Genomic DNA, 20,290 nt, shown 5'->3' with positions numbered 1-20,290 from the left:
TAACATAATAATTCAATAGAAATATATTTATAAAACTAAGTCACACCCACACAGAGTAGTAATTACAAAAGCAAGGTAATCACTAATATCACATATATTGAAGTCACTCACCTGGAACCCACGCTAATGCACCTTAGCACGAGAGTCAAGGCATCACGTTCTATCACCTCTTGAACAAAGCACAAGTCCACATTTAGATTTCCTTCGATAATTCACATAATCAAAAACTCTTATATGCCTCCCATAACACATTTAATAAGGGATCAAACCATTGTTCTAAGGCAGGGTCCATGATCTTACATCATTTACTCCATAAGACCCAATCACTAGATTTTCACTACTCCAGGTATCGTTATGACCCATTACCAGAAACAGAGTGATTCCAAATCCTTTAAATATATATAAACTTGAACATAAGCCACACTTAGATGGAAAAGTTCCAGTAATTACGTAGTCGAAAAGTAGGGATTCCAGTGGCAATACTACTAAATTAAACAATTGAATTAACTACTTGAAACGTAGGTGCCCGGTATCACACAGTCTCCTCCCCACCGGCTTCCTTAATCTCTCCCTTGCTACAATCATTTTCTTCATACCTTCCCTCAAATACCCAAGAAGCAGGCATGAAAATACAGTCAAACGCCCATTATAAATCAAGGCAGTAACGTAAGGCTAGTTTCTACTGAAATTGAACACATTAACATAAAGCATCCAAATGCAGACTTAGAATTACAAAATGCATGAAAATTCACATTCCAATGTTTTATTCAATCATCAACATTTCCATAACACCAATGTCACAAAAAAATTCGACCTTTTTTTTTCTCCCAAAAAATCTCAAATTTTACAAGAGCAAATATCTCAACAAGTAGAATAAACTTTATACCTGGGGCCGAGTCCAATTTGGCCGGGAAGGCCCTCAAATTGGCTCGCACCCAACGAAACCCTAAGGTGGGTGTTCTTCAATTCCGCTTCTTTGGTGTTCCAACGCCCCAACCACCAGTTGGGTCTTGTTCCTGGGTCAAAGGGAAGTTGAATAAGGGTGATGGTGAATGGTGACACTCACCGGAATGACGAATCGCCGTTGAGAATCACTAGGGTTCTCCGGTGGAGTTCTACCTGAAGTAAGCCTCAAACAAACTTGATTTTTGGTGGAGATGGAAGGAAGGAGATAGTCAAGCAAGTTACAAGTGAAGTAGACAAGAAGGTCAGCTAAGAACCAGAGGAATTAGCTTGAAATTAGCAGGTTTGAAATTATGTTGGTGAAGCATACGGGTCACAAACTAAGGGGGGGGAAAATGTCCCCTTCTCACCTCCCTTAACGTCTTTTTATAATCCCAAAAAAAAAAAAAACTGATTGTTCCCTTAAAAAAACTAACTTAACCTTTACCCACTTGTGGGAATTTAATAATTCCCACAATCTAAAGTTCACAATTCAAACGTCCGTAACTATACCGTTATAATTCGGACTCGCAAACGGCTTTCGCTTATGTATTCGTGGGTTCAAGATCTATTAAAAAGAACTAGTTGTACATTCCAAATGTCAATGAGAGATAAAGATTGATTATGAAACTTCCAACTCAAAGCCAAATCAATTTCCAAACTTAAAATTAATGGTATTAAAATTAACTAATAAAGATCACCTAATCACGAAATACGAATTTAAAATACGGGGTACATAATGCATGGTGAAATTCCGGCGATGGGATTTCACAGCAAGGCTTCCCCTTCTTGTTTCTTGGGCACGGCTTGCCACTCTTGTTTCTTAGGTGCCGTTTTGCTTGTGGATTTGATTTCTTTTGGAAGAGCTTTAGGCACCATGACTTCATCTATGTAGAACTTGGCGTCCGCGAAGTGTGATTCGGCTTCGGTGAAAGTCTTGGTGTTGCCTTGTATCACTTTTACTCATTCTCGGTAGAACTTTAAGCATTGATGAAGGGTGGACGACACTACTTCATTCTTATGGATCCAAGGCCTTCCTAAGAGCAAGTTGTAGGAAGTTCTTGCATCAATCACGTGGAATAGCGTGCTTGATTTGAGTTTGCTAATGGTCATGTCGACCCGGATTATGCCCATCGCTCTTTGTCCTCCTTGGTTAAAATCTTGGATTAGGAGGTGGCTTCGGGATAGTTTATCCACCTTGATGCCAATTGTGGTCATTGTTGACTTTGGTACGATGTTTATAGCCGACCCACTATACACAAGCATGCGTTGATTTTGTTCTCTCTCACTTACCCAGAGACAAAGAGAGGACGATTGTGAGGCTTTAATCCTAGCAGCAAATCTTTGTCAGTGAAGTTGATTGTGTCATGAGCGACATAGCATGTGGCATATTTATATAGCCGAAGCTTCAAACCTTCGTCCTTGCTTTCTTGCACATCGTGGTCGTTGGGACTTGCCAAGACCGCTACTAGTGCCTTTCTCATCTCCTTGGGCAATCATAGTGTTTCCTCGATGCTAAAGTGTGCCGACATGCTTTCTTTGGGCATGAGGGTATTTTCTTCCTCGATAACGATAACGATAACTTTGCCTTTTAAGGGCTATTCTATCTCCATTTCAACCATGTGACAGGCAGTGGTAGTGCACTGTTGGAAGAAGTTATTTGGGAAGTACTCGTACAAGGAGATGAGAATGCGCAGCTCTTGCTTCATAGGTTGCCCTATATGCGTTGGCTTAGCAGCTCTTAAGCTCATTTTAGGCTTCCTATTGTTACGATGGTGGTGCTTTCTCCCTTGTTCCATCATTGGCCGTGTGGCTTGTTGTCTTGGCTTCTTTGTCTTTTTGTAGGTCACCAATGTCCACCCTTCTTCATCGTCGGTAGGTGCATTTTGGTCGCTTACCCCCAACGATGGTTGTGCAGAAGGTGTTGTGTAGCTTGAGTATGGATGAGAGTGGTTAGGTGTCACTTAGAGAGGCACAGGATCGAAGGATCGAAACACAATCGTAGTAGTATGTGTTGCGGTTGTGTCTTTAAGGTCAAGCTCGATCTGCCCTTGTTATGCTAACTGCATGGTGAACTCCTTAAGGATGAAGCACTTACTGACATGATAACTTACGATACGATGGTATTTGTAGTACCTAGGATCATTAACTTGATTCATCTCTTCGGGGCACTTGCATTCAGGTAAGCCAATCACCTTCTTTTCCAGCAAGTTGTCTAGTATTGCAGCCACGTTAGAGTGAGGAAAAGGGTACGTCTTCTGCTCTAGCTCCCTCAAGGTGTTTTTGTACCTGTCTTGGGTGCGAGAAGGCTCACATCTTTTCATCTCTTTGGTTTTGTTTTTGGAGGAGTTCTTGACGGGAGCGGATGAGGTCTTGATGGGGGTAGTATGGACGGTAAAAGCTTCATTGGCAGGCTTTTTCCTAGTCTTGTCCACCTTTGGGGTGAACACCTTATCCTTTTTGAAGTCAGTGATCGACTCATTTTTCCCATGATTGGCAATACTCAGCTCCATATCATGGGATCGAGTTGCCAATTCTTCAAATGTTCTCGGTTTTATGCCTTAAAGGATGTAATGTAACCCCAAGTGCATGCCTTGAACACACATATCAATGACGGAGGTTTTAGGAAGTCAATATTTACAATCTAAACTTAATAAATGCCACCTATTGATGTAGTCGATGACAGGTTCATCTTTCCATTGTTTCGTACTCGTTAGCTCCAGCATGCTTATGGTACAGTAAGTGCTGTAAAATCGGTTGAGGAATTCCCTTTCAAGCTGGTCCCAACTATTGATAGACTCGGGCTTGAGATCGATGTACCAGTCAAAGGCATTACCTTTTAGCGAGCACACAAACTGCTTGATGAGGCAGTCTCCCTCCGTCCCAGCATTGTTGCAGGTTTCAACGAAATTGGCAATATGTTGTTTAGGATTGCTCTTTCCATTGAATTGCATGAATTTGGATGGCTAATAACCCCTTGGAATCTTCAAGGCGTCAATCCTTTAAGAGTATGGCTTTGAGTATAGCACGAAATCATGCAAGCTTCTTTCATATTGCGCCTTGATCGTGCTTATGATCATCTCATGTAGTTGTTGGATAGAGAGAGATCCTATGAGTGTCGCAGCTCGGTCCACATCTAGCTTCTCCTTAGCTTTGTCCATCAGAGGCTACTCATTTTCATCATTTTCTTCCTTTGGTGGATCAACCTTCGGGTTAGCTTTCTTGTCGTGCTACGCTTCTAGAAGGTTGTCGAGTGTAGCAATCTGAAAGTCATTTTCCTCCACAGTCTTTGTCAGCCTTGCGATTGCTTCGCTCATTTATGCCAGTTGCTCTTTAATTGAAGTTACACCAATAGCCATGACTTGCATGGCCACAGGATACGAGCTACTGCTTGAGTTGGCATCGGAAGTTAACGACTCGGAGTACCTCATTGGGCTTTCTTCCCTTGGTGCCCTTAGTGAAGCTAGGGTGATCACGGGCTTGTGCCTCGGGTGCTTTTGCTCATTCGGCAAAGTTAATGTAGGGGTGGAAGACATGGTAGAAGAGCTCTTGCATTGCTTCGGGTTGTGACGCCTAAAGTGCCACCATTTGTTCTTCGCGTTGGTTGTGGGAACAACTTGATCATTTCTTGATGCCATGTGTATTTCTGGTGGATTTGAAGACAGAGATGAGAGGCAAAGTAGTCCCATTGGGCGTGCCAAATTTGTAAACACGAAGATCTTACGACAAATGAGACAAGAACACTTGTACAAAGAATATGTTGTACAAATGAATTTGTAGGGTTACAATCTCTTTACAACTTGATCATATGATTCGATCTCTGAGGCATGTATATGTGTAATGTTGTGGATCCAAGGGTCACGATGACTTGATCTTGAACAAACGAGGGCTGTAAGGTTTTGGCTCTTGGCAATAGAGGAACCAGCATGTGTAGGGATGCTTGGTGGTTCTTGTGATGTAGGGGTTGTTAATCCAAAGGTCACGATGACTTGATCTTGGATGAACGAGGGCCGCATGGTTTTTTGGCTCTTGGCAATGAAAGAAACTAGAGAAGCCAAAAATGCTTTGCTTATTTCTTGTTGCTTTGCTTTGAATGTGTGATTTTGGGAAGTTTGATACTTTGATGGAGAAGCTTGTTTATAGGCTTTGAGAATGAATCACCACCACAATTTTTTTCTTCCCACCCATTTGTGGCCTAATTTTCCCACTTAATACAATGTTAAACTTGAAGTGGCCTAACTTATGGCCTAATTTTCCCACTTAATACAATTTTAAACTTGAAGTGTGCTTGCCTTTTCATTGCCCAAATGATTTTAACTTGTTTTGATCCATAATGGATTGAAGTGTGCTTGCCTTGTCATTGCCCAAAATGAGAAAAAAAACCTTATTTTGATCCGTAATGGATTAAAGTGTACTTGCCTTGTCATTGCCCAAAATGAGAGAAAAACTTGTTTAATCCTCCAATGGTATTTCTTCTTATACCTTTCATGCACCCCTTTTCAATATGAGGTGATTCGTCCGATTTCGTTAAGTCACACGCCATGTGTACAATTTGTACGACACCTGGCGTATGCCACGTATGCGCTAACATGTCGAAACTTTAATGCTTTGGTGAACATTTATTTCACCGAAATTTTGATGTCTACAAATGCCCTCACTTCAAGGCACGTCGTATACATGTGCTTGTCACATGTAGAAGGTATGTCGTATTCAAATTCCACCACTTCAAGGCGTGTGGTATACTCGTGTTCACTAATTCTCTTACTAAAAGGTCATAGCGAGACCCCCCAAATACCATGAGAGTGCGAAGAACCTCGTTGCGTTCTTCTTCGCGTTGCGTCCTACACTTACCAAACTCCGGCAAGATCACACCACCAGTCCAAACCACCACCAATCACTCTCTCTCCCTCTCCTTGTTTTCATTTTTTATTTTTTTTTACTTGTTCTGTTCTTTGAAGTCTCAGAACATTTGATGGATTATGTGAATTTGTTGCGTTTGTTTTGTGAATGAAGGCTGGATTTGTGGTTTTCTAGGATGCCAATTAGTTCTAATCAAATTGAACGATTTCTGATTTCTCTGAAATTTGGATTAAGCATTTGTTATTGGAAGTTCTGCAATTTCCAAGGTGCAGAAGAGCACCAACAATTTGTGAAGAACATACCTTTTTTTTTTTTTTTTTTTTTTTTCCATATTGATATTTTTAATAGAAAAGAAATTAAGCTACAATTATTATTATTATTGTTAGTCCAACTTCTTATTCTAACATTGCACCAAAAACTTCACCAAGTTAGTCCAACTTAGTCTAGTCTAAGCCAGTCCAGCTTAGTCTCTAAAACTAGTCCAGTCCAAATAGTTAGGTGCAACAAATACACCCTACAAGTAAATGGGAAGTATGTAACCTAGTACGACACAAACCATAATATTGAATCTATAAATTGGGACGTGCAAAACTAATTATGTAACCTAAAAACCAAACCAAACTGTTGAGATATCCATTTCGGTTCTAGTATGAGCGGTAAACAGGACTTATTGATGCATAAAATAGGATGGACTTTTGGAACACCGTAAAGTGTTAAGTTTGTGACATTTGCAAGGTTGCTTGGTTCACCTAGTGAGGATAATATGTAAAGAGATAGAGATATGGAAGCAAACACAAAATGTACGTGGTTCATCCTAAGTTGGGCTACATACATAGGGTAGAGGAATTCTCATTAATAGTGAAAAGTTTACACAATGCATAGGTTCAAGCATTATCATCATTAGCGTGATCTAATGACGAGTTTAAATACAATAATGACATTAAGGATCAATTGTAGGATAATGATTTTTTTTTTAATAGTTAAGGAGAGTTGCTCACTTCCGTTTGCGGTCGATGTGAGACTCTAAGAGATTTATTCTAATGTTGACACATGTCGTGTTGTGATTGGTCTCTTGATTGGAGAAGAACTCTTGTGCTTCAGCAGGGGTGCCCCAACACGAATCACTAAGTGGGTATACGAAGTTAACCGGTGCTCGGTAGTTTTGGGATTGATGAAGTATGGTAGAAACGAGACCAAAATTGAATTGTGCCCACCCCTATGTAGAAATACCTTTGCTCTAATCCGCAGACTTGTAATGGCTTTTGAATAAAGCTAAGAAACAACATTTTATTGGGATGCTGGGCGGCATCAACTGCAAGCATTAGGAATGGAATAATTGTTCTACTGCATAGGCCAGGGCTTATAGTGGTTATAAAACGACTCCCACTGTTGTTCTAGACGTTGTAGCCTCGTTCGGAACTCCCACGATCGCAAAACGACATCACCATCCTTGAGCATCTTCAATGGTGGTTTTATATATACTCTATAAGGCTACTATATATATATATATACATATACAGGCCTTTTATGCAAAATGATCCCAATTTTTTGAAAAAAATGGAGATTAGTTGTGGAGCCCACTTCACATCGAATTTCAACAATCCGAACTGTCTATTTTCTAAGTTACAATTCATAGATCATCCTTACAAAATTTCAATTCAATCCGAAACCATTTACCTATTTAATTATCAAGATCAAAATGTCATTGTTTCTTTATATAAGAAAGTATTCGTTCATTTCTTTAAACCCAATTAGATGTGTTAAATATTTCTGATTTGGCTAATATTTTGCAAGGATGATTTATGAGGTACAACTTGAAAAATAGACGGTTCGGATCATTAAAGTTTGATGTGGTGTGGATCCCACAATTAATCCTCAATTTTATAAAATAAAAAAAAAATGGGGATCCTTTCCCTTAAAGGCTTCCTATACATATATATGAAGCCAGTGAAAAATTTCATCCCCAATACCGGAAAATGAGGCTAGATCCACCACTTGGGTGGACAACGTCTTTCCTTGGGTAGCAAAAAATTAGGTTACATCCAGCCCTAAAAAGCAGTGGGTACAAGAAATGTAATAGCCCATGTTAAATTGGTTCATTCTCCCCTCACTTGCAAATACACTTATACTCTCATTTTATTTATATATATTTTTTCATATTTTTTGTTTGTATGCTTAATGGTTAAACATAAAATGATATAAGATGTTCTACTAAAAGGGCTTACTTTTATCAATTTCAAAATAAAAACACACTACATATTGAAATGACATTGGTAGCTTAGAGAGCTAAACCGAAAACATAAACAAACAACATACCTAAATTGCAAGGGTATTACAATTTAGTAATTTGAAAGCATAAACATGCAAATGGACCTAAATTGTAAAGTCATTACAATTTAGTTAGTTAAATGCTACAAACACAAGATTTAGCCTCTTTGTGCATGTTCATACTACATGTGTTATCAAATTATTACGAAGGGCGAAATGAGCATTTACATCATCCACTACACTTTGGTTACGTAGATATTGATGCAGTGTTAAAAGATCTCGGTATGCGTCACTCGTGTTGGGTTTTTGAGCATATTATTGAGATTGATTCAATTCAAATAATCACACGCAACAAAAAATAACATGCAATATGTTATCCTAGTTATATATTTGGTTCGTTGTAATTGATAAAGCAACAAACAAAGAAAGAGAATATATTAAGAGTAAATTACACTTTCATACCTCAGGTTTGGGGTATATTTCAATTCCTTACAATATCTTTAAAACATTTCACTTTCATACCTTAAGTACTATTTTATTTCAACATAATACATCCGTTACATTTTCCATCCATTGATCTGTTAAATGCTGAGGTGGCTGCCACATATATGCCACGTGGCTGCAAAATGTTTGCCACGTGGCAAATACAAATAAATTTAATTTTTTTTAAAAAAACCTGAATTTTCTCAAAAAAAAGAAAAAAAAAAGGGTAAATTACACTTTCATACCTTAGGCTTGGGATCTATTTCAATTCCTTACAATATCTTTAAAATATTTCACTTTTATACCTTAAGTATTATTTTATTTCAAAATAATACCTCCGTTACATTTTCTATCAATTGATCTGTTAAATGCTGACATGGCTGCCACATATATACCACGTGGCTGCCAAATGTCTACCACGCAGCAAATAAAAATATTTTTGTAATTTTTTTAAAAAACTTGAATTTTCTCAAAAAAAAAAAAAAAAATTGAAATAAACCCCATCCCATCTCCCCACAAAACCCATAACCCTTTTGCCCCACCCACACCCACCCAGCTCATCTTCCCCCTTCTTCCCAAAGACCCACGTGAGCTAGAACCCCGCTACCTCACCTTGCTTCCCCCCCTCGCGACCCCACCCTGCTTCCCCTCTCCCCCTAGAAACCTTACCCTGCTTCCCCCCTCCCGCAACCTAACTCCCTGCGTCTGACCTTACCCAGAACCCAGATCTTAACCCGGGCGACCCACCTTGCCCAGAACCCGACCCCCACCCTCCTCTCATCTGCAACACCCACCCTCTTCTCCTTCCTCCATCTGTGCCCTGCTCGTCGGCAAGTCGGTCGGCTCCGACAACGAGGTATGCATTTAATTTTGTCCTTCAAATTTTGAATTTTTTTGGTGCTTGGTTGGTGGTGGTCTAGATGGAGTTAGGTTTGCTAAGGGTGGGTGTGGTTGCAGATGAGAGAAGGGAGGGTGGAGGTGAAGAAGAGAAAGGGCTCGGGGAAAGTGGGGGTTTGCTGGGTTTCTTGATGGGAGGGGAGGTGAAGAGAGTGGAGAGAGGGAAGTGGGTCAAGGGGGGAGAGGGTTTAAGGTTTCTGGGTTTGTTTGCAGGGGTGGGGGGTTATGGGGAGCTAGGTTTCAGTTTTTTTTTTAATTAAAAAATTTATTTTTTTTGTCACGTGGTGTGCCACGTTAGCAGCCGCGTCAGCACTTAACGGATCAATGGATAGAAAATGTAACGGAGGTATTATTTTGAAATAAAATAGTACTTAAGGTATGAAATTGAAATGTTTTGAAGATGTTGTAAGGAATTGAAATATACCCCAAACCTGAGGTATGAAAGTGTAATTTACCCTTTTTTTTTCAATTTTTTTTCTTTTTTTGAGAAAATTCACGTTTTTTAAAAAAAATTAAAAAAATATTTTTATTTGCCACGTGATAGACATTTGGCAGCCACATGACATATATGTGGCAGCCACGTCAGCATTTAACAAATCAATGGATGTAAAATGTAACGAAGGTATTATTTTGAAATAAAATAGTAGTTAAGGTATGAAAGTGAAATGTTTTTAAAATGTTGTAAGGAATTGAAATAGACCCCAAACCTGAGGTATGAAAGTGTAATTTAACCATATATTAACTTACTTAAATCTCCAGCCATGCGCATGCCGCGTGATTGGATCACCCACTATTCAATATTCCTTTTCATGCTTGCAATCTTCGTCTTCATGGTTGATCACACAAAGCTCTGCAAGTATTGAGCCTCTAAAAGTATCCACACTGATACACTAGCAACCAATGATGGAGTGGTCGATTTAAATGTGCTAGCAAACCTCTCACTTAGATCAATATAAAATGGACGGCACTAAGGTGTTTTGGCTTAGGATTTTCCTCTCTTTTATTTGAGAGACATAACTGAACAACTTTTGCATTGTGTGTATTAAGAAAAATATAGAGTACATAGATACTCTTTGCCGCACCCCTTTATACAGTTTAGTTGAATAAATGATGACAAGAAAATAAAACCATGAATAAACTAAGAAAATACAAAGAAAAAACGACGTTATATGCCATGTTGAATCATCAAATAAAAAAAAACTAATGAAAAGGTTTCAAAACTCTAAATTTTAACCAAAAATTATATAATAATTTTATTTAATGATAAGGATAAAAGAAAGAATAAAAAATAAAAAAAATAAAATCAGCCAATGCACTCCATTACATCTTTTGCAGTCACCCTCTCGCTTTTTGGATATTGGGAAGTTAAGGCCATCTCCAATCGAGGAAAGATTTTTTTTTTTTTTCAAAAAATAAAAAATTCGTCCAAAAAAAAAAATGTGAGCAAAGTTGAACTTGATTCCGTTATGAACTTCCTATTTACGACCCGATAGAACCCGAACTTGATGACTAGCCCAACCCAGTTTGTGAAAGAGTGGATCGGGATTTAGATTGACGTTCCGACCCGGCAACCCGCACCCTTGAACAAACCCTTGACCTTTATAGTAACTTCTGTTCATCCCTGAGTTGTCAAACATATCGCTGGTGGAAGATTTTAGCTCTTCTTTTCAATCGTCATCTCCAGAGGAACTGGTACACCCCAAATCTTGTGGTCCGTCTCTCTTTTCCTTTTCTCAAACCGATGTTTCGATTTTCATCTTTAATAAATTTGATTATTTATGCATGTTTGTGCTCCAATTTAATGGGTTTCTCTTGAATCTCCCAAATTTCTGTGCTTTTCTTGTAAATTTAGAAATCTATCCTTCTCTGTATTTAAATTGAAGCATAGATAAGATTTGTGATATCATAAAAAACGCCTAATTTTGTAAACTACAGTGTGATTTCAATTTGATGGTTTGTTAAGATTGGCTGGCTCGATTTTTCGATTGAATTTTCTGCTTGTTTGAGCTTGAGTTCATGAAACGGTTCAGATTGGCTGCATCGGGCTGGCTGGCTGGAGATGGCCAGCCCGCTGGCCTGATTTAGTGGTTTTGGCTCCACCGGGCCCACAAGCCCTTTGGCCTAACCCTTGGTTGGAGACGGTTTTCGTGTCATTTTGAGCTAATGTATGCATGCAAGTATGCAAATATGTTTTTAATCTTATGTATTGATTTGGGGTTGAGAAATTGATTGACTGGTCGGCAATTCCATCCTTTGTTGTTTCCTTAATCTCGATTGATCAATTGCTTGCATGATTAATTGCAAATTAATTATACTTGTTTGCTTCCTCTGTGTCTTTTTCCTGGGCTATATGGATGGATTCTTTGACATTCTTGCCTACAATTGAATACTTCAATTTAAGGATTGAAAAATTCCGCCTTAGTTCTTGAATAATATTATTACACATAACTTGCCATAAACACGCTTCTTTATTTATTCATTTTGGTTTTCTTTGGAACTTGCTGCTTCTTTTACCACTGGACTGAGATGGATGCTTAAAACTCAGGTTGCTTGTGTGAGCAAGTATAGCATTATATGATGCTTCATGACTAGCTGATGAAGGGTTTTTGTGAGACGGCTGTTGCGTCGAAATATTCTTCTAAAAGTTCAACAGATTCAACAGATAGAGGTTCATCGTCTGCTTGTTCAGATTCAGGATCTAGGGACAGTAAGCACAATAAGGCATCCCTGTGGACAAACTTCTTTGCGTCCGCTTTCTCAATCTTCGAAACACATAGTGAGTCATCAATTACTGAAAAGAAGGAAAGTCACTCTAGAAACAATGGATGGACAGCAGCTGTGAGGAAAGCTGTGACTAGTGGATCTATGAGGAGAATTCACGAGCGTGTACTTGGATCCAGCAGGACTGGAATTTCTTCTGCTAGTGACATATGGCTTCTTGGTGTGTGCTATAAGGTCTCACAAGATGATTCCTCCGGAGATGCACCTATTAATAATGGATTAGGAGCATTTGAACAGGATTTCTCATCAAAAATTTTGATGACATATCGTAAAGGTTTGGCTTGCAAAGACCATTTTAAACTTTAGCAATTATGAGTTTGTGGATAAAAATCAACATGTATATATTTATTTCTAGGATTTGAGGCTATTGGAGATTCAAAGTACACTAGTGATGTAAATTGGGGTTGCATGCTTCGGAGTAGTCAGATGCTTGTAGCCCAGGTATGGTACAGTGTTTTATCCATTTTGGGTTCTTGCATTCTTACGTGGTTAATAACTGGTACATGTGTGAATGTTATTGTTAAGGTTTCTTGATCATGGCTTCGGTCTTTGCAATTAGATAACTTTTTGGTGTCTTCATAGATGCTTTACTTATAGGGGGATTGTGCTTCTTGATTTTCTGTGTGGCTTTATTTTTTATTTTGTGGACATCTTGTCCACTTTTTTTGTAATTTTGTTGTGATATGCAATAATATTTTGTTTCTTCTTCTTAAAAAAAATAAAAAGTAGTGAATGACTAGAGTATATTTTTACAGGCGTTGCTTTTCCATAGATTGGGAAGATCTTGGAGAAGGCCCTTGCACAAGGTAAGTTGGGTGAGGTAGGATTGTTTTTTCTGTGATATAGTTTTGCCTTGAAATGTTTGCAGCTCACATCTTACCCCTTTACATATATTTTCTTAAATCACATTCAGGAATCTGATTAGTCATACATGTTTTTTTATACCTCTGTTATGCAGCCTTTAGATGAAGCATATATTGAGATCTTGTATCATTTCGGTGATTCCGAAACATCAACTTTCTCCATCCACAATCTTCTTCAGGCTGGAAAGGCTTATGACCTCGCTGCCGGATCATGGGTTGGCCCATATGCCATGTGCCGCACTTGGGAGACTCTAGTACGATGTAGGAGAGAAGTAACTGACCTTGATGATCAGCCACTTCCAATGGCTGTTTATATTGTTTCCGGGGACGAAGATGGGGAGCGAGGTGGAGCCCCAGTAGTCTGCATTGAAGATGCTTCTAGACACTGTTTGGAGTTCTCAAGAGGCCAAGTTGATTGGACTCCTATTCTTTTATTGGTTCCTTTGGTTCTTGGACTTGAAAAAGTCAACCCCAGGTGTTTCTTTTATTTATAGTATACGGATGATTATGATTGGTATATGCTGAGTTGCTGACGTGGGAATATTTGGTCATTTTATTTGTTGTCTAGATATTTGAGTTAGTGTTATTTAGCTTTTGTTGTTTCCTTTTTCTTACGTTGTTAGATTAAGAATTTAGGAAGTCCTTTCCCAAAACTGTAAGCTTATATGTCTCACCGAACCATAAAGTTAACTTGGAGCCTAGATGACATGGAGAATGATAAAATTAGTGAAATTCATGACTCCAGACATCTAAATTTTAGACCATTTATGTTACTTAAATGGGACCATTAATTGATTATCAGGTGCTGCTTTAGGATAGTTTAGAGTTGTATTACAAAGTAAGAGGTTTATGATGAATTTTATTTTTCTTTCTTTTTTCCAAGGGTTGTACCATTTTGTTGGTGGACCTTTGGTTCACTAATTTTTGTTTTGTGATTATAAGCTCTTTAATAAAATATTGTTTCTGATAAAATAAAATAAAAATTATAATCAGGTACATTCCATCGTTGCGGGCGACATTTACCTTTCCCCAAAGTCTTGGCATCATGGGTGGAAAACCTGGTGCATCAACTTACATTATTGGTGTGCAGGATGAAAAAGCACTTTACCTTGATCCCCATGAAGTTCAGCCGGTATGGAATTTCTTTTTAAATACTTCTCATTCAGATATCTTTGTATGTTTTCAACCAAAATAAAAGCTAATAATCTGAAAATCTGCATTGTTCAACGAGCAAATTGTGTTTCAAATGGCAAAGTTGTATGGCTTATGTGAAACAAATACTCCTTGATGAATTTTGAATATATCTCATACTAAGGACATATAGGTTATAAGATAGACTAGTGTCTAGTTAGTGTCTAGTCATACTTTGGGTGACATCTAGGCTAGTGGCTAGTCATAATTTGGGTGACATCCAGTTGTCTCCCATAATCCCATTGCAAATGCACTCATGGTTGTCCTTTTCTTTGATTGTGGATTTTCTAGAACTAACTGTGGAGAGTAATGCTGCTAAACTCTATGCCAATTGCATCAGCTTGGAAAATCCGTATTATTGATTTAATTTGTGTAGGTGACTAGAGCTCCTCATGAGGTGTGGACTGTATGAATCCTGTGCTGTATTCCACTCAATCGAGGACTATGCCTCACTCAAGTTTGCAAATTCATGTCCGTCCGCCCACACAATACTTTTGGGCTTCCTCTTCTGCCAATATTCTCTATTTGAATAAAGTCACTCGTATACCAAGCATTTTTATGTTGTTGTACATGTCTAAATCGAGCAAACCACCTTAGTGTGCGTGGTTGAAGGTCATGTTCTCTATTTCTGGCATAATATCTGATGCAGTAGCAACACCTTGGTTAACAAAGCCCAAGTCCAAACACAAGTCTGTTTTCCCAAATTGAACAATAAGGCAGTTTCTGTCAAAAGAAAAATTCCCGTGGTTGTGTAAGAGTCGGGCAATACAAAGATTGAGCAAGTGAAGTTCTTATAGTAAAATAGGCTAAAGAGTGAAATGAAGTGTGATATTAGTCAATATATTTGGTGCTTTAATATCTCAACTACTTTCTCGTCTCTATCTTCCTTATTGTTCTCTGTTTCTCAGTGTAATTCTGTTTCCTAAACTTTTTACTATCTGAAGGCCAGCATCAACATGGCAATACATTGTCTTACGTCAGATTGGTAAATAGAGCTTATTCATCCTCTGTTCTTTCAAATTTCTTTTATTTCTTCAAGTACAGTAATATCAAAGCAAGACATTCATCTACGGTTGAGGGTTTGTCTAAAGGTTGTGTGGGCAATAAGAAGCCGCTCAATGAGTTGATTGGGAAACAGCTTAAACGTATTGTTGCTTCGGTTAGGGAAGATGTGAATGGGCAAAATGCAAACGTGGATTCTCGTTTGTCAGTGTCTAGACAAGAACCTAGGGAATTTGCAGTAGAGATTGGTTTATGTGGGATGCAGATTAAATAGGAACCAAGATGAATTGCAGAATAATTCAAGCTTTGAAACTCTGCATGCATTCTGTCCACATCTTAGAAAATTGAAAATAGTATAAAAATCAGCGTGAATCAAGTTAATTTCAATTCTTCATTACGTTCCCAAAATAAAAATTTATAAAATTAGGATGTTTTAGTGACTGATCACACTTCTCCAATTTGGGGTTTTGCCCAAATTCAATGTAAGTCTCGAGTCTCTATCATGTATATAGGTTGTTTTAGCGACTGAAGAGATTGGTGGTGTTCAAATTTGAATGCGAGTCTTAAATTGGCATGAAACAAGTTAATTTCAATGTCAATATTATATTCCTAAAGCAGACTTGTATAGTTTAGGATTTTGTTCAAATTCTGGTGCAGGTCTTTAAGTTCCAGGTGTGAAAGCTTTGTGAGACTGTCAAATTTTGGGCTACCACAGGCATCAGTAATGGCTGTCTACATGATGTGTTCTTTTTTGGGGACTTTTCTGATTGGAAAGCTGTAATAGTCAAATTTCTATGAGTTGATCTTGTAGCTGTTATTTATCCACTGGATTTATAAGCCATTTCATGCCTCATATTACCGGTCTCTTAATCCAGATGCCATTTCTGTCTTCTATGAGTTTTTATCTTCTAGTATTATTGGATTTTCCCTTCAAGATATTCCTAGTAAGAAACAACTCTACTATCCAAATTGTTCCTTTGTTTTTCTCTTCTTGTATAGTGGAGTTTCTGTCCAATAAACTCAGTCTCTCTAGAGTTTGTTCCACCGGTATAGAGTCTAGCAAACAAGCTTTTGCTTGATTTGCCTCCTAACACCATGCCTATCTAGAATTCTCTTTTTACCCATGAAAGTCCCTGTATTCCAGGTCTCCAAAAATATTCTACTTTCCTGGACTAGTCTCTTTACCTGCAAGATGTCTGTTAAATTCTGTCTACTCAGCACAATTGGTGCCACTGTGGTGCTTCCGGGAACACCTTAGATAACCACTCCCTTTTCACTACACTTGGATGTGATGCAGCGCATCACTAGTAGGAAATGTTCCACTCATCTCATAGATCCAGTTCATCTATAATCCAGTGTATGAAATTTCAAATTTACCTGCAATGACTTCATCTAACACATGTTGGCCTCACATTTATCTGGGATTTGGAGGGGCTGTGGTATATGGTTCCACATGAAGCATATGGAGTGATAATTATTAATTACATTGGAATGTTCTTGTTACAGGGGTTCTTATTTGTTCTTATTTAGGTTGGATACTTGTGATAATGTTTTGAATTATTACATTAGCTGTCCTATTGTTCATGGCAGACTGGTTTTTTGTCGTTGGTTGTGCCAGGTAATCAATATAAGAAGGGATGATTTGGAGGCTGATACTTTATCTTACCACTGCAAGTAAGATTCTTTCAGACTAATTGTCTTCATTGAATTGTGTGTTTAATACTAACTACTGGTAATTTGCAGTGTTATACGGCACATTCCCCTTGATTTGATTGATCCATCCTTGGCGATTGGATTTTATTGTCGTGACAGAGGTTTGCTCTGAATTCATATTTTTGCAAACCTTGGTTTATGTACTTGTAGTGAAGTTGATGTACTTAGTATTGTTTCATTGCTGGCAGATGATTTTAATGATTTTTGTTTTCGAGCCTCCAAGCTGGCAGATGAATCAAATGGTGCTCCACTGTTTACTGTGACTCAGACACATAGTTTTCCCAGGCCGGTTAACCACAGTGATGCGTTGGGTGATAGTGGTGCAGTAGAAAACGATGATCCATTTTCTGTTCTGCCCATGAGCGATGCAGATGGAAGTGCACAAGAAGATGACTGGCAACTCCTATGATGACTATTTACCAGGTATGAAATGAATATGGGTGTTCGACAACGTTGTACATTGTGGGCGGTTTTGGGCTGTCGTGGTTGTATCCGAGCACTTCTGGTTGGCATTTGGATTGCGTGCTTTATTCCTGGAGTTGGGGTGAAATTGACATTTGTGAAGAAAAAAAATTATGATTATGTTATAAATAGACAAAACTTAGAGAAATAACCTTTGCTAAGGACAGAAACGAAGCGAGTGCGAAATATCACACTGTTTTTGTTTTGTAACTATAACACAAATGATTGCAGATAAAAGAGGAGAGGAGGGAAACTGATATTATTGCTTTCAGTGATTTTCTCATTTTCAGTTGCTATACCTTAATCACCTGCAAAGTGCTTTATTTATAAAGCCACATTCGTAGGTTTACAGTGAATGAAACATAAACAACACTATTAGGCATGTGAGAAAGTTAATGTTGGCATGTGGGCATACATTTCCACTGTTTACAACACTCCTCCTTGGATGCTCACAAATCAACATTAGTTGCCTCGTTAAAACCTTGTTTGGAAAAACTCAGTGGGAAAAAACCATAGTGAAGGAAAAAGAGTACAAGTTTACCTGTATTGTTGATATAGTGTTAAGCATGCTTATGTTGCCTCATTTAAACCTTAATAGGAAAAACCTAGTGGAAAAAATCTTAGTCGAAGGAAAAAGAGTACAACAGACATGTATTATGGAAGCTCCTCCTGAATTGTATCTCCCCTTGATTTCGCATTCTTCAAATTTAGCTCATTGGTAAGCCGACGTAATCCGATACCCTGCACTAGCTTATGGAATGTGCACTTCGGTAGAGATTTGGTGAACAGGTTTGACATATTTTCATTGGAACAAATTTGTTTGACTTCAATAACTTTAGCCTTCTGAAGCTCGTGCATTGAAAATTTTTGGAGATATGTGTTTAGTCTTATCGCCCTTGATGAATCCTTCCTTCATTTGGGCAACACAGGCTGCATTATCTTCATGGATGACAGTTGGAGTGTCTGTCTTTAAAGGAGACCATATAAATTCCAGATATGATGGATCATTGATCTTAACCAAGAACATTCACGACTTGCTTCATGTAAAGCAAGTATTTATGAGTGATTGGAAGATGTAGCAACTAATGTTTGCTTTGTTGAGCATCATGAAATTGTTGTATCTTCATTAGTGAACACATATCCAGTTTGTGAGTAGGCTTTGTGCGGATCAAAGAGAAAACCAGCATCTACATATCCAACAAGAATCTGGTCATTTGTGGATTTCTCTGAGTAGAAGAGGCCCATGTCTGTTGTCCCACAAAGGTGTCGTAAAACATCTTTGACTCCTTTCCAATGATAAATTGTTGGAGCAGAGTTATACCTTGCTAACAAGTTGACTATAAAAGTTATATCTGGTCTAGTACATTGTGCTAAATACAATAAAGCACCTATTGCACTCAAATATAGTACTTCTAGACCAAGGACCATTTCATCATCTTCATTCGGACAAAATGAATCTTCTTAATGTCTTAATGTCCAAAGAACGAACGACCATTGGCATGCTGAGTGGATAAGCTTTGTCCGTGTCAAATCGCTTCAGGATTTTTTCAATGTAAGTGATTGATGGACCAAAATTCCATTAGCACAATGCTAGATCTGCAGGCCGAGACAATATTTTGTTTTCCCAATGTCTTTCATTTCAAATTCACTTTTAAAATATTTTGTAGTTTTATTGAGCTCTTCAGGGGTTCCAACTATGTTCATATCATCGACATATACTGCCACTATAGCAAATCAAGAATTTGATTTCTTAATGAACACACAAGGGCAGATGACATTGTTACTATATCCTTCTTTGATCAAATACTCATTGAGACGATTATACCATATTCGTCCAGATTGCTTCAGCTCATATAATGATTACCTTAATTTGATTGAGAGCATACCTTGTGGTTTGTTTGTTGTTTCAGGCAACTTAAGTCGTTCTGGGACTTTCATATATATGTCAGTATCTAATTCTCCATATAGATACGCAGTGATGACATCCATAAGTCGCATGTCAAGTTTTTCTAAAACCACCAAACTTATCAAGTAACAGAATGTAATTGCGTCCATTACAGGAGAGTATGTCTCTTTATAATCAATTTCAGGTCTTTGTGAAAAACCTTGTGCAATGAGCGTGCTTTATATCTTGCAAACTTGTTTTTCTCATTGCGTTTTCTTGTGAATACCCATTTATAACCCACAGGGTTTACACCAGGCGGGGTTTGGACTATCGGTCCAAAAACACTTCTCTTTTCTAAGGAATTTAATTTTGCCTGGATTACATCTTTCCACTTAGGTCAATCTTGTCTCTGTTTGCATTCATCAATAGAGTGGGGCTCAATATCATCACTTAATATGATTTCAGTGGCTACTGTGAATGCGAACATATCGTTGATGATTATTTCATTTCGATCTCACAAGTTGTTAGTACATGCATAATTTATGAAGATTTCTTTGCTTTCATGTACTTCTGTCTCTTCAGGGACATGTATCTCATGAAGGGCATTTTCTTTTCTGAAAGTTCAGATTGTGGATTTGTCATTCATTTTCTTTTCTTGAATGATTTCATTTGGATTCAGTTGTGCCCTCATCTTTCTTTTTTGAGGAGCTGAATCTTTTGAACCTGGGGGTCTACCACGCTTTAGGCGTGCACTGGATGAATCATTCACTACCACTTTATTTTGTCTAGCAGGGACATCAATTCTTGCAGGTGCATTTGCAGTTGGTATATGTGATTTTGTCACTTTTGTAGCATCATTAAATGCATCTGACATTTGATTAGCAATATTTTGAAGATGAACGATCATTTTCACTTCATTTTCACATTGAGTGCTTTGTGGATC

The 20,290-nt window shown here is 38.1% G+C and overlaps 1 protein-coding gene across 6 annotated transcripts; it reads left to right on the top strand.

Annotated features, from left to right (window-relative positions):
• The first annotated feature begins 10,990 nt into the window (after nucleotides 1-10,990).
• Nucleotides 10,991-17,733, top strand: LOC103945807 (cysteine protease ATG4). 6 transcript variants are annotated; one of them, XM_009356388.3, is made up of 9 exons: nucleotides 10,991-11,142; nucleotides 11,996-12,505; nucleotides 12,587-12,672; nucleotides 12,987-13,037; nucleotides 13,190-13,569; nucleotides 14,088-14,226; nucleotides 16,906-16,961; nucleotides 17,031-17,101; nucleotides 17,189-17,733. In XM_009356388.3, exons 2-9 carry the CDS (start codon nucleotides 12,046-12,048, stop codon nucleotides 17,407-17,409), a joined length of 1,464 nt encoding a protein of 487 aa, XP_009354663.2. In that variant the 5' UTR covers nucleotides 10,991-11,142; nucleotides 11,996-12,045; the 3' UTR covers nucleotides 17,410-17,733. The 6 variants fall into 6 exon arrangements, 4 of the variants coding, with proteins under 4 accessions (XP_009354663.2, XP_009354662.2, XP_048442210.1 ...); XR_007259081.1 differs by lacking the exon at nucleotides 17,189-17,733 and adding an exon at nucleotides 15,194-15,270 and having other exon boundaries at nucleotides 11,006-11,161; nucleotides 17,031-17,107; XM_009356387.3 differs by having other exon boundaries at nucleotides 11,006-11,161.
• Nucleotides 17,734-20,290: the final 2,557 nt, after the last annotated feature.

Source organism: the organism of the source record quoted next, unplaced genomic scaffold, assembly GCF_019419815.1.
Source record: "Pyrus x bretschneideri cultivar Hongxiangsu unplaced genomic scaffold, Pyrus_bretschneideri_v1 Contig24, whole genome shotgun sequence".
Classification (NCBI taxonomy): domain Eukaryota; kingdom Viridiplantae; phylum Streptophyta; class Magnoliopsida; order Rosales; family Rosaceae; genus Pyrus; species Pyrus x bretschneideri.
Note: the sequence above shows the minus strand (reverse complement) of the source record. Positions and strands in the feature narration are given on the sequence as shown.